At 44.3% G+C, this 14,885-nt stretch overlaps 1 protein-coding gene across 1 annotated transcript in view; it reads right to left on the bottom strand.

Moving 5' to 3' along the window:
- Positions 1-14,885, bottom strand: part of zbtb47b (zinc finger and BTB domain containing 47b) — a 129,283-nt gene that overhangs the window by 36,498 nt on the left and 77,900 nt on the right. Inside the window, 2 exon segments of the mRNA XM_055928151.1 lie at positions 4,687-4,834; positions 10,685-11,803. Of these exon segments, the coding sequence (XP_055784126.1) occupies positions 4,687-4,834; positions 10,685-11,803 (1,267 nt within the window).

Genomic DNA, 14,885 nt, shown 5'->3' with positions numbered 1-14,885 from the left:
TGAGGCAGGGGACGAGGAGCGCACAGGAGTTCGCACTGGAATTCCGGGCCTTAGCCGCCGGAGCAGGATGGAATGACAGGGCCCTCATCGACCACTACAGATGCAGCCTGCGCGATGATGTCAGACGGAAGATGGCCTGAATGGATGTCACCATCACATTTGACCAACTGGTGGATCTGTCCATCCGGTTGGATAACCTGCTGGTCACCCGCGGACGTCCAGAGGGGGCTCTGTCAGTTCCATCTTCCAGCACCCGGTGCCCATGGAGCTGAGAGAGCCTGCGCGTAGGGAGGCTGGAGGAGGGGCATTCACGTGCACCATCTGTGGCCGCAGAGGGCACACTGCTGGTCGGTGCCGGGTTGGTCCCTCTGGGAGTCGAGGCAGCAGGCAGGGCACTCTGGCGTCACCCCAGGTGAGTCTGCACCACTCTCATCCAGAGTCCTCTGTTGCCCACCTGTTTGTGCATGTTTGTTTTCATGAGTTTCCCCTGCATTCCCAGCATAAGGCGCTCGTCGATTCAGGCACAGCTGGGAGCTTTATCGACAGAGCATTCACCCTTTAGGGATCCCCATTATTCCTGTGGTTAGACCTTTCCCGGTTCACGTTCTGGATAGTCGACCATTAGGGTCCGGGCTAATCAGGGAAGCCACTATCTCCCTGGCCATGGAGACACAGGGGGGTCACGAGGAGAGAATCAGTCTCTTCCTCATTGACTCTCCTATGTTTCCCGTGGTACTAGGCCTTCCCTGGTTGGCTCGTCATAACCCCACCATTTCCTGGCAACAGAGGGCTCTCACGGGGTGGTCGCGAGAGTGCTCGGGGAGGTGTGTAGGGGTTTCCGTTGGTGCTACCACGGTGGAAAGTCCAGACCAGGTCTCCACCGTGCGCATTCCCCCAGAATATGCTGATTTGGCTCTCCCCTTCTCCAAAAAGAAGGCGACTCAATTACCACCCCATCGACGGGGGGATTGTGCGATAAATCTCCTGGTAGACGCTGCACTTCCCAGGAGTCACGTGTATCCCCTCTCACAGGCGGAGACGGCGGCTATGGAAACACATGTCTCTGAATCCCTGCGTCAGGGGTACATTCAGTCCTCCACTTCACCCCGCCTCCTCGAGTTTCTTTTTTGTGAAGAAGAATGATGGAGGTCTGCGCCTGTGCATTGACTATCGAGTTCTCAATCAAATCACGGTGAGGTATAGTTACCTATTACCTCTTATCGCCACGGCGATTGAGTCAATGCACGGGGCGCGCTTCTTCACTAAACTAGTTCTCAGGAGTGCGTACAACCTGGAAGGAGATGAGTGGAAGACGGCGTTTAGTACCACTTCAGGGCATCATGCCGTATGGGTTGATGAATGCTCCATCAGTCTTCCAATCCTTTGTAGACAAGATTTTCAGAGACCTTCACGGACAGGGTGTAGTGGTGTATATCGATGATATTCTGATATACTCCAACTACACAGGCCGAGCATGTGTCCTTGGTGCGCAAGGTACTTGGACGACTGTTGGAGCATGACCTGTACGTCAAGGCTGAGAAATGCCTGTTCTTTCAGCAGTCTGTCTCCTTCCTGGGGTATCGCATTTCCACATCAGGGGTGGAGATGGAGAGTGACCGCATTGCAGCCGTGCGTAATTGTCCGACTCCCACCACGGTAAAGGAGGTGCAACAATTTTTAGGGTTTGCCAATTACTACCGGAGATTTATCCGGGGTTTTGGCCAGGTGGCTGCCTCCATTACCTCACTGCTGAGGGGGGTCCTGTACGTCTGCAGTGGTCGGTTGAGGCGGACAGGGCTTTTGGGCACCTAAGAGCTCTGTTTACCTTGGCTCCCGTGCTGGCCCATCCGGATCCCTCTTTGGCGTTCATAGTGGAGGTGGACGCGTCCGAGGCTGGGATAGGAGCCGTGCTCTCACAGCGCTTGGGCATGCCACCAAAGCTCCGCCGCTGTGCTTTCTTCTCAAAGAAGCTCAGCCCGGCGGAGCGGAACTATGATGTGGGGGACCAGGTGCTGTTGACTGTTGTTAAGAATTTGAAGGCGTGGAGACATTGGCTTGAGGGGGCTAAACACCCTTTCCTCATCTGGACTGACCACCTCAACCTGGACTACATCCGGGCAGCTAGGAGACTTAATCCTCGTCAGGCAAGGTGGGCCATGTTCTTTACCCGTTTTGTGCTTACCCTGTCCTACAGACCAGGTTCCCAGAATGTGAAGGCAGACGCACTGTCCCGGCTGTATGACACAGAGGAGCGGCCCATGGATCAGACTCCCATTCTCCCGGCCTCCTGCCTGGTAGCGCCGGTCGTGTGGGAGCTGGACGCGGACATTGAGCAGGCGTTACGTACAGAGCCCGCTCCCCTCCAGTGTCCCATCGGGCGTCAGTACGTTCCGTCTGCTGTCCGTGACCAGTTGATCTATTTGGCCCACACATCACCCTCCTCTGGTCATCCGGGGATCGGTCAGACGGTGCGCTGTCTGACTGGGAAGTACTGGTGGCCCACCTTGGCTAAGAACGTAAGGGTTTACGTTTCCTCCTGCTCGGTGTGCGCCCAGTATAAGGCTCCTAGACACCTGCCCAGAGGTAAGCTACATCCCTTACCCATTCCACAACGGCCTTGGTCACACCTGTCGGTAGATTTTCTGACGGATCTTCCTCTCTCACAGGGCAACACCACGATCCTGGTCGTTGTGGATCATTTCTCTAAGCCCTGTTGTCTCCTCCCTCTGCCAGGTCTCCCTACGGCCCCAAAATCTGCGGAGGCCCTGTTTACACACGTCTTCCGGCACTACGGGGTGCCTGAGGATATAGTGTCTGATCGAGGTCCCCAGTTCACTTCGAGAGTCTGGAGGGCGTTCATGGAACGTCTGGGGGTCTCGATCAGCCTTACCTCTGGGTTTCACCCCGAGAGTAATGGGCAGGTGGAAAGAGTGAACCAGGATGTGGGCAGGTTTCTGCGGTCCAATTTCCAGGACCGGCCGGGGGAGTGGGCGGCGTTCGTGCCCTGGGCAGAGATGGCGCAGAACTCGCTTCGCAACTCCTCCACTAACCTCTCCCCCTTTCAGTGTGTATTGGGGTACCAGACGGTTCTGGCACCGTAGCATCAGAGTCATACCGAGGCTCCCGCGGTAGACGATTGGTTCAGGCGCGCGGATGAGACATGGGAAGCCGCCCATGGTCACCTCCAGCAGGTCGTGTTGCGCCAAAAGACCAGCGCGGACCGTTGCTCGACCCGAAACCTGCCCTCCGCCTGCCCGGCCGTAAGCTGGGCCCGCGGTTTGTGGGGCCATTTAAAGTCCTGAGGAGAGTGAACGAGGTATGTTACAGGTTACAGCTTCCCCCGATTACCGCATTAACCCCTCGTTCCATATGTCTCTCCTAAGGTCGGTGGTGGCTGGTCCGCTCCAGGAGTCTGAGGTGCGGGAGGTTCCTCCACCCCCTCGATGTACATCGAGGAGGCCCCGGCGTACTCCGTCCGTTCCATCCTGGATTCGAGGCGTCGGGCGAGGGACCTTCAGTACCTCGTGGAGTGGGAGGGGTATGGTCCGGAGGAGAGGTGCTGGGTTCTGGTGGCGAACTGTCACGACTTCCGCCAAAGTCGTCCCCTCTCCTTGTTCGGGCGGCTTTCGGCGCTCGACGTCACCGGCTTTCTTGCCATCGCCGCTCCATTTTTCATTGATCCATTTGTTTTGTCTTGTTCCCTGCACACCTGGTTTTCATTCCCCAATCACACTACATGTATTTATTCCTCTGTTCCCCCTCATGTCTTTGTGTAAGACATACAGATTACAATTTTAGAACACTAATGACAGAAGAGAAGCTGTATGTATTGTCATGACTGTCCTGATCAGGTCAGGTTACAGGAGACCACAACCCTACAGATTATCTCTCAACCCCAACAAAATCACTGACATCTGACTGTAATGGCATTCCCTGGGGGAGGCCCTGTGTCATGAGTCAGTGTGGAGGAGGTGTTGTTGCCAATCCTCACAGCCTGTGTTCGGCCCGTCAGGAAGTCCAGGATCCAGTTGCAGAGGGTGGTGACCAGACCCAGGGTTCTGAGCTTGGTGTCGAGCTCAGAGGGAACAATAGTGTTGAAGGCTGAACTGTAGTCAATGAACAGCATTCTGACATAGGTGTCCGTTTTGTCCAGATGTGTTACAGCCGTGTGAATAGCGATGGAAATGGCATCTTCCATGGATCTGTTGGAGTGGTAGGTACATTGGAGTGGGTCCAGTGGGCCTGGCATACTGGCCTTGATGTGGACCATGACCAGCCTCTCCAAGCACTTCATGATGACAGAGGTGAGTACGACGGGACCATAGCCATTTGGGCAGTTCACCTTGGTTTTCTTTGTCTCCCTGAAGCAAATGGGAACTCCATCCTGGGACAGGGACAAGTTGAGATGTCCGTGAAGACGCCCACCAGCTGGTCAACGCACGCTCTGAGGACATGGCCAGGAATGACATCTGGGGCGGCGGCTTTGGGAATATTCACTCTTTTCAGAGTTTTCCTCACATAAGCCTTGGAGAGCGTATGCACCTGGTCGTTCGGAGCAGCAAGAGCCTGGCGTTACTACGTGGATGTACCGTGGTGATAAGTACTCACCCACCATTACTCTGACGTTACCATGGTGAAAGTACTCACAGACCGTTACTATAACGCTACCATGCTGATAGTACTCACCGACCATGTGCTTCCTGACGTGTGCCATGGTGTAGAACTTCTTCTCACAGATCTCACAGCAGAACTTCTTCTCAGCGTAACCGTGAACGATCTTGTTGTGCTCATGGAGAGACCAGAGCTTCTTAAAGGCCTTGCCACACGTTACACACTGAAACACACACTCATTGAACTCAGTGGATGACAATATTCAGTTGAAATGGTGCATGCTGCAGTGGTACTGTAGTAGTAGTAGTAGTAGTAGTGTTATTGTAGTAGTAGTAGTAGTAGTAATAGTGGTAATGGTATAAGAGTATTGTTGTTGTAGTAATAACGTAGTAATCGTTACTAACCAATACACTCTTCTCACAGTTGTAGTAGTGTAGTAGATAGCAGTGGTAGTAGTAGTAGTAGTAGTAGTAGTAGTAAAAATAGTAGTAGTGGCAGTGTAGCAGTAGTAGTAGCAATAGTAGTAGTAGTAGTAGTAGTAACACTCTTCTCACAGTTGGTCTGATGGTGCAGTAGTAGTTAGTAAGTTAAGTTAATTACTGCACCATCAGACCAAATGTGAGAAGAGTGTATTGGTTAGTAACTGATATGACATTATTACTATAACAACAATACTATTATACCACTACTACTACTACTACTTCTACTACAGCAACACTACTACTAATACTACTACTACTACTACTATACTGATACTACATTATTACTATAACAACAATACTATTATTATATATATTAACCTGTGAGTTAAGTAGTAATAGTAGATATTAGTAGTAGTAGTAGTAGTAGTAGTAGAAGTAGTAGTAATATTAGTCTACTGGTAGTAGTAGTAGTAGACGTATTATTATTAGGGTAGTAGTAGTAGTAGAAATAGTATTAGTGTAGTAGAGTAATATGTGTAGTAGCAGTAGTATAGTAGCAGACTTAGTATTATTAGTGTAGTAATAGTAGTAGAAGTAGTAATATTAGTGTAGTAGTAGTAATAGTAGTAGAAGTAGTAATATTAGTGTAGTAGTAGTAATCGTAGTAGAAGTAGTAATATTAGTGTAGTAGTAGTAATAGTAGTAGAAGTAGTAATATTAGTGTAGTACATTTACATTTACATTTAAGTCATTTAGCAGACGCTCTTATCCAGAGCGACTTACAAATTGGTGCATTCACCTAATGACATAGTAGTAGTAATAGTAGTAGAACTAGTAATTTTAGTGTAGTAGTAGTAATAAGTGTTGTAGTAGTAGTAATAGTAGTAGAAGTAGTAATATTAGTGTAGTAGTAGTAATAAGTGTAGTAGTAGTACAGTAGTAGTAGTAGTAGTAATATTAGTGTAGTAGTAGTACAGTAGTAGTAGTAGTAGTAATAAGTGTAGTAATAGTAGTAGTAGTAGTAATATTAATGTAGTAGTAGTAATAAGTGTAGTAGTAGTTGCATTAGTAGTAGTAATATTAGTGTAGTAGTAGTAATAAGTGTAGTAGTAGTACAGTAGTAGTAGTAGTAGTAATATTAGTGTAGTAGTAATAATAAGTGTAGTAGTAGTACAGTAGTAGTGGTAGTAGTAATAAGTGTAGTAGTAGTACAGTAGTAGTAGTAGGAGTAATATTAGTGTAGTAGTAGTAATAAGTGTAGTAGTACTACAGTAGTAGTAGTAGTAGTAGTAATATTAGTGTAGTAGTAGTAATAAGTGTAGTAGCAGTAGTACAGTAGTAGTAGTATTATTAGTGTAGTAGTAGTAGTAATAGTAGTAGTAGTAGTAATAAGTGTAGTATTAGTGTAGTAGTAGTAGTAGTACAGTAGTAGTAGTAATATTAGTGTAGTAGTAGTAGTAGTAGTAATATTAGTTTAGTAGTAGTAGTAATAAGTGTAGTAGTAGTAGTAGTAGTAGTAGTAATATTAGTGTAGTAGTAGTAGTAGTACAGTAGTAGTAGTAATATTAGTGTAGTAGTAGTAATAAGTGTAGTAGTAGTAGAAGTAGTAATAATAGTAGTCTTAGTAGAAGTAGTACAGTAGTAGTAGTAGTAATAATAAGTGTAGTAGTAGTACAGTAGTAGTAGTAGTAGTAGTAATAAGTGTAGTATTAGTGTAGTAGTAGTAGTAGTACAGTAGTAGTAGTAATATTAGTGTAGTAGTAGTAGTAATGAGTGTAGTAGTAGTAGTAGTAGTAGTAGTAGTAGTAATATTAGTGTAGTAGTAGTAGTAGTACAGTAGTAGTAGTAATATTAGTGTAGTAGTAGTAATAAGTGTAGTAGTAGTAGAAGTAGTAATAATAGTAGTAGTAGTAGAAGTAGTACAGTAGTAGTAGTAGTAGTAATAATAAGTGTAGTAGTAGTACAGTAGTAGTAGTAGTAGTAGTACAGTAGTAGTAGTAGTAGTAATATTTGTGTAGTAGTAGTACAGTAGTAGTAGTAGTAGTAGTAATAAGTGTAATAGTAGGACAGTAGTAGTAGTAGTAGTAATAATAAGTGTAGTAGTAGTACAGTAGTAGTAGTACAGTAGTAGTAGTAGTAGTAATATTAGTGTAGAAGTAGTAATAAGTGTAGTAGAAGTAGTAGTACAGTAGTAGTAGTAGTAGTAATAAGTGTAGTAGTAGTACAGTAGTAGTAGTAGTAGTAGTAGTAGTAATATTTGTGTAGAAGTAGTAATACGTGTAGTAGAAGTAGAAGTAGTAGTAGTAATATTAGTGTAGTAATAGTAGTAATATTAGTGTAGTAATAGTAATAGTAATATTAGTGTAGTAATAGTAGTAATATGAGTGTAGTAGTAGTAATAGTAATATTAGTGTAGTAATAGTAGTAATATGAGTGTAGTAGTAGTAGTAGTAATATTAGTGTAGTAATAGTAGTAATATTAGTGTAGTAGTAGTAGTAATATTAGTGTAGTAATAGTAGTAATAGTGTAGTAGTAGTAATAGTAGTAATATTAGTGTAGTAATAGTAGTAATAGTGTAGTAGTAGTAATAGTAGTAATATTAGTGTAGTGGTAGTAGTAATATTAGTGTAGTAGTAGTAGTAATATTAGTGTAGTAGTAGTAATAAGTGTAGTAGTAGTACAGTAGTAGTAGCAGTAGTAATATTAGTGTAGTAATAGTAGTAATATTAGTGTAGTAATAGTAATAGTAATATTAGTGTAGTAATAGTAGTAATATGAGTGTAGTAATAGTAGTAATATGAGTGTAGTAGTAGTAGTAGTAATATTAGTGTAGTAGTAGTAATATTAGTGTAGTAATAGTAGTAATATGAGTGTAGTAGTAGTAATAGTAATATTAGTGTAGTAATAGTAGTAATAGTGTAGTAGTAGTAGTAGTAGTAATATTAGTGTAGTAATAGTAGTAATATTAGTGTAGTAGTAGTACAGTAGTAGTGGTAGTAGTAATAAGTGTAGTAGTAGTTGCATTAGTAGTAGTAATATTAGTGTAGTAGTAGTAATAAGTGTAGTAGTAGTACAGTAGTAGTAGTAGTAGTAATATTAGTGTAGTAGTAATAATAAGTGTAGTAGTAGTACAGTAGTAGTGGTAGTAGTAATAAGTGTAGTAGTAGTACAGTAGTAGTAGTAGGAGTAATATTAGTGTAGTAGTAGTAATAAGTGTAGTAGTACTACAGTAGTAGTAGTAGTAGTAGTAGTAATATTAGTGTAGTAGTAGTAATAAGTGTAGTAGCAGTAGTACAGTAGTAGTATTATTAGTGTAGTAGTAGTAGTAATAGTAGTAGTAGTAGTAATAAGTGCAGTATTAGTGTAGTAGTAGTAGTAGTACAGTAGTAGTAGTAATATTAGTGTAGTAGTAGTAGTAGTAGTAATATTAGTTTAGTAGTAGTAGTAATAAGTGTAGTAGTAGTAGTAGTAGTAGTAGTAATATTAGTGTAGTAGTAGTAGTAGTACAGTAGTAGTAGTAATATTAGTGTAGTAGTAGTAATAAGTGTAGTAGTAGTAGAAGTAGTAATAATAGTAGTATTAGTAGAAGTAGTACAGTAGTAGTAGTAGTAGTAGTAATAAGTGTAGTAGTAGTACAGTAGTAGTAGTAGTAGTAGTAATAAGTGTAGTAGTAGTAGTAGTACAGTAGTAGTAGTAATATTAGTGTAGTAGTAGTAGTAATGAGTGTAGTAGTAGTAGTAGTAGTAGTAGTAGTAGTAGTAATATTAGTGTAGTAGTAGTAGTAGTACAGTAGTAGTAGTAATATTAGTGTAGTAGTAGTAATAAGTGTAGTAGTAGTAGAAGTAGTAATAATAGTAGTAGTAGTAGAAGTAGTACAGTAGTAGTAGTAGTAGTAATAATAAGTGTAGTAGTAGTACAGTAGTAGTAGTACAGTAGTAGTAGTAGTAGTAATATTCGTGTAGTAGTAGTACAGTAGTAGTAGTAGTAGTAGTAATAAGTGTAATAGTAGGACAGTAGTAGTAGTAGTAGTAATAATAATAAGTGTAGTAGTAGTACAGTAGTAGTAGTACAGTAGTAGTAGTAGTAGTAATATTAGTGTAGAAGTAGTAATAAGTGTAGTAGAAGTAGTAGTACAGTAGTAGTAGTAGTAGTAATAAGTGTAGTAGTAGTACAGTAGTAGTAGTAGTAGTAGTAGTAGTAGTAATATTTGTGTAGAAGTAGTAATACGTGTAGTAGTAGTAGAAGTAGTAGTAGTAATATTAGTGTAGTAATAGTAGTAATATTAGTGTAGTAATAGTAATAGTAATATTAGTGTAGTAATAGTAGTAATATGAGTGTAGTAGTAGTAATAGTAATATTAGTGTAGTAATAGTAGTAATATGAGTGTAGTAGTAGTAGTAGTAATATTAGTGTAGTAGTAGTAATATTAGTGTAGTAATAGTAGTAATATGAGTGTAGTAGTAGTAATAGTAATATTAGTGTAGTAATAGTAGTAATATGAGTGTAGTAGTAGTAGTAGTAATATTAGTGTAGTAATAGTAGTAATATTAGTGTAGTAATAGTAGTAATATTAGTGTAGTAATAGTAGTAATAGTGTAGTAGTAGTAATAGTAGTAATATTAGTGTAGTAATAGTAGTAATAGTGTAGTAGTAGTAATAGTAGTAATATTAGTGTAGTGGTAGTAGTAATATTAGTGTAGTAGTAGTAGTAATATTAGTGTAGTAGTAGTAATAAGTGTAGTAGTAGTACAGTAGTAGTAGCAGTAGTAATATTAGTGTAGTAATAGTAGTAATATTAGTGTAGTAATAGTAATAGTAATATTAGTGTAGTAATAGTAGTAATATGAGTGTAGTAATAGTAGTAATGAGTGTAGTAGTAGTAGTAGTAATATTAGTGTAGTAGTAGTAATATTAGTGTAGTAATAGTAGTAATATGAGTGTAGTAGTAGTAATAGTAATATTAGTGTAGTAATAGTAGTAATAGTGTAGTAGTAGTAGTAGTAGTAGTAATATTAGTGTAGTAATAGTAGTAATATTAGTGTAGTAGTAGTAGTAATATTAGTGTAGTAATAGTAGTAATAGTGTAGTAGTAGTAATAGTAGTAATAGTGTAGTAATAGTAGTAATATTAGTGTAGTAATAGTAGTAATAGTGTAGTAGTAGTAATAGTAGTAATATTAGTGTAGTAATAGTAGTAATAGTGTAGTAGTAGTAATAGTAGTAATATTAGTGTAGTAGTAGTAGTAATATTAGTGTAGTAGTAGTAATAAGTGTAGTAGTAGTACAGTAGTAGTAGCAGTAGTAATACTAGTGTAGTAATAGTAGTAGTAGTAGTAGTAGTAGTAGTAGTAGTAGTAGTAGTAGTGTAGTAGTAGTATAGTAGTAGTAATACTAGTGTAGTAGTAGTAGTAGTAGTAGTAGTAGTAGTAGTAGTAGTAGTAGTAGTAGTAGTGTAGTAGTAGTATAGTAGTAGTAATACTAGTGTAGTAGTAGTACAGTAGTAGTAGCAGTAGTAATACTAGTGTAGTAGTAGTAGTAGTAGTAGTAGTAGTAGTAGTAGTAGTAGTAGTAGTAGTAGTAGTGTAGTAGTAGTATAGTAGTAGTAATACTAGTGTAGTAGTAGTAGTAGTAGTAGTGTCGTAGTTACTAACCTGTATACTCTTCTCACAGTTGGTCTGATGGTGCAGCAGTAGTTCACTCTCCAGTAGGAAGCGTTTTCCACACTTGTTGCAGATGTGCATGCGGTTGTGAGTGACGTTCATGTGTTTCTCCAAGTACCAGCGGTTATTGAAGACTCTGGGACACTTCTTACAGGGGAAGTGTTGCTTCTCCTCCAGTCTGACCATCTGACCTACACTCTCAGGGTTCTGCTTCCTCTTCCTGCCCTGGTGACGGTTGGCAAGGGTGGCGTCACCAAGGGTCTGCCGCATGGAGACGGTCGTCGTGGCGACCTCCAGGGTTCTAGTCCCCGGACGAGGCCTGTTCATCATAATAGACTCCTCTGCTGGTATGTTCATATCATTGTTCTCCTCTTCCTCTTCCTCCTCTTCATACTCTTCGCTGCTGTTCTCCATCTCCTCCTCTCTCTCTCTCTGCTCTTCATCCTCCTCCTCTTCCTCCTCCCCGACCTGCCCATCATCATCCTCTTCCTTGTTCTCCTCTTCCTCCTCGTCCCTCTGGTCCCCATGGGAGCGGGTGAACATGGCGGTGTCGGCGGTGTATTTGGCGACAGCCTTGCTCTCTGACCCCTTGGAGACGTTGAGTGTCTGGTTGTTGAGGTTGACCTCTACGATGATCTGCTCCCCGCCCCCCTCCAGCTTAAACAGACCCCTCCCTCCTCCTCCCCCACTCTCCCTGTCCTCTTGTTGGTAGTAGTACTGCTTGGCCTGGGACTGGGAGGTCTGGGAGGAGGGAAGGTGATGCTGCTGGCTCTTTCCATGTCCGTCTTCCACCCTCACAGAGAAAGGGCTGTTACCCTCTCGAGTGTACACCCTCTCTAACTCTGACCTCCCTAACTCTGCCTCCTGCTTGATCTCCCGGTACAGCTGACTGCCGGGGGTCGTTGTCATGGAATCAGGATCTCCGAGGCCATCCTGATTGGCCAGGTTTTCTACCGCGGCCCTTAGTGATTGGCTGCTGATGAGGTCACGGCAAGAAGCTGCAATGTCCGTCATCTGCAGCAGGGTGGCAGCGTTGAGCACATCTCTGACGCTACGGCTACTGACCAACAGACGGGAGGTGTAGATGAAGTTAAGGATCTGCTGTAGGCCCTGGGAGGAGAGACAGACAGGAGTTATCTGCTGTAGGCCCTGGGAGGAGAGACAGACAGGAGTTATCTGCTGTAGGCCCTGGGAGGAGAGACAGACAGGAGTTATCTGCTGTAGGCCCTGGGAGGAGAGACAGACAGGAGTTATCTGCTGTAGGCCCTGGGAGGAGAGACAGACAGGAGTTATCTGCTGTAGGCCCTGGGAGGAGAGACAGACAGGAGTTATCTGCTGTAGGCCCTGGGAGGAGAGACAGACAGGAGTTATCTGCTGTAGGCCCTGAGAGGAGAGACAGACAGGAGTAATTAGCTGTAGGCCCTGAGAGGAGAGACAGACAGGAGTTATCTGCTGTAGGCCCTGGGAGGAGAGACAGACAGGAGTTATCTGCTGGAGGCCCTGGGAGGAGAGACAGACAGGAGTTATCTGCTGGAGGCCCTGGGAGGAGAGACAGACAGGAGTTAACTGCTGTAGGCCCTGAGAGGAGAGACAGACAGGAGTTATCTGCTGGAGGCCCTGGGAGGAGAGACAGACAGGAGTTAACTGCTGGAGGCCCTGGGAGGAGAGACAGACAGGAGTTAACTGCTGTAGGCCCTGGGAGGAGAGACAGACAGGAGTTATCTGCTGTAGGCCCTGGGAGGAGAGACAGACAGGAGTTATCTGCTGTAGGCCCTGGGAGGAGAGACAGACAGGAGTTATCTGCTGTAGGCCCTGGGAGGAGAGACAGACAGGAGTTATCTGCTGTAGGCCCTGGGAGGAGAGACAGACAGGAGTTATCTGCTGGAGGCCCTGGGAGGAGAGACAGACAGGAGTTAACTGCTGTAGGCCCTGAGAGGAGAGACAGACAGGAGTGATCTGCTGTAGGCCCTGGGAGGAGAGACAGACAGGAGTTATCTGCTATAGGCCCTGGGAGGAGAGACAGACAGGAGTTATCTGCTGGAGGCCCTGGGAGGAGAGACAGACAGGAGTGATCTGCTATAGGCCCTGGGAGGAGAGACAGACAGGAGTTATCTGCTGTAGGCCCTGGGAGGAGAGACAGACAGGAGTTATCTGCTGGAGGCCCTGGGAGGAGAGACAGACAGGAGTTAACTGCTGTAGGCCCTGGGAGGAGAGACAGACAGGAGTTATCTGCTGTAGGCCCTGGGAGGAGAGACAGACAGGAGTTAACTGCTGTAGGCCCTGGGAGGAGAGACAGACAGGAGTTATCTGCTGTAGGCTCTGGGAGGAGAGACAGACAGGAGTTATCTGCTGTAGGCCCTGGGAGGAGAGACAGACAGGAGTTATCTGCTGTAGGCCCTGGGAGGAGAGACAGACAGGAGTTATCTGCTGTAGGCCCTGAGAGGAGAGACAGACAGGAGTTATCTGCTGTAGGCCCTGGGAGGAGAGACAGACAGGAGTTATCTGCTGTAGGCCCTGGGAGGAGAGACAGACAGGAGTTAACTGCTGGAGGCCCTGGGAGGAGAGACAGACAGGAGTTAACTGCTGTAGGCTCTGGGAGGAGAGACAGACAGGAGTTAACTGCTGTAGGCTCTGGGAGGAGAGACAGACAGGAGTTAACTGCTGTAGGCCCTGGGAGGAGAGACAGACAGGAGTTATCTGCTATAGGCCCTGAGAGGACAGACAGACAGGAGTTATCTGCTGTAGGCTCTGGGAGGAGAGACAGACAGGAGTGATCTGCTGTAGGCCCTGGGAGGAGAGACAGACAGGAGTTATCTGCTGTAGGCCCTGGGAGGAGAGACAGACAGGAGTTAACTGCTGTAGGCCCTGGGAGGAGAGACAGACAGGAGTTATCTGCTATAGGCCCTGAGAGGACAGACAGACAGGAGTTATCTGCTGGAGGCCCTGGGAGGAGAGACAGACAGGAGTTATCTGCTGTAGGCCCTGGGAGGAGAGACAGACAGGAGTTATCTGCTGTAGGCCCTGGGAGGAGAGACAGACAGGAGTTATCTGCTGGAGGCCCTGGGAGGAGAGACAGACAGGAGTTAACTGCTGGAGGCCCTGAGAGGAGAGACAGACAGGAGTTATCTGCTGTAGGCCCTGGGAGGAGAGACAGACAGGAGTTAACTGCTGTAGGCCCTGGGAGGAGAGACAGACAGGAGTTATCTGCTGTAGGCCCTGGGAGGAGAGACAGACAGGAGTTAACTGCTGTAGGCCCTGGGAGGAGAGACAGACAGGAGTGATCAATGTGGGTAACACTTTATTTGGATAGTTCATCTGCAGATGCTAGATCAGTAACATTTAATCTATCTACACTGAATCGCAACATAAAACAATTTCAAAGATTTTACTGAGTTACAATTTATATAAGGAAATCAGTTCATTTGAAATAAAGTCATTAGGCCTTAATTTATGGATTTTACATGACTGGGAATACAGATATGCAACTGTGGGTCACAGATACCTTTACAAAAAGGTAGGGGAGGGGATCAGAAAACCAGTCAGTATCTGGTGTGACCACCATTTAGCCTCATGAAAACCAGTCAGTATCTGGTGTGACCACCATTTAGCCTCATGAAAACCAGTCAGTATCTGGTGTGACCACCATTTAGCCTCATGAAAACCAGTCAGTATCTGGTGTGACCACCATTTAGCCTCATGAAAACCAGTCAGTATCTGGTGTGACCACCATTTCCTCATACAGCGCAACACATCTCCTTTGCATAGAATTAATCAGGCTGTTGATTGTGGCCTGTGGAGTGTTGTCCCACTCCTCTTCAATGGCTGTGTGCAGTTGCTGGATGTGGAGGTCCTGGGCTGGCGTGGTTACACGTGTTCTGTAGTTGGTAGGTCGGTTGGATGTATTGCTAAATTCTCTAAAACAACGTTGGAGGCGGCTTATGGTAGAGAAATTAAAATGTAATTATCTGGCAACAGCTCTGGTGGACATTCCTGCAGCTTGCCAATTTGCACACTTCATCAAAACTTGAGACATCTGTGACATTGAGTTGTGACAAAACTACACATTTTAGGGTGGCCTTTTATTGTCCCCAGCACCTGTGTGATCAGTTTATTGCACCTGTCAGGTGGATGGACTATCTTGGCAAAGGAGAAATGCTCACTAACAGGGATGTAAACAAATTTGTGCATAAAA

The sequence above is a fragment of the Salvelinus fontinalis genome, chromosome 7, assembly GCF_029448725.1.
Source record: "Salvelinus fontinalis isolate EN_2023a chromosome 7, ASM2944872v1, whole genome shotgun sequence".
In the NCBI taxonomy this organism is placed as follows: Eukaryota; Metazoa; Chordata; class Actinopteri; order Salmoniformes; family Salmonidae; genus Salvelinus; species Salvelinus fontinalis.
The sequence above is the reverse complement of the archived record's forward strand: the minus strand, read 5'-3'. Positions and strand labels throughout refer to the sequence as shown.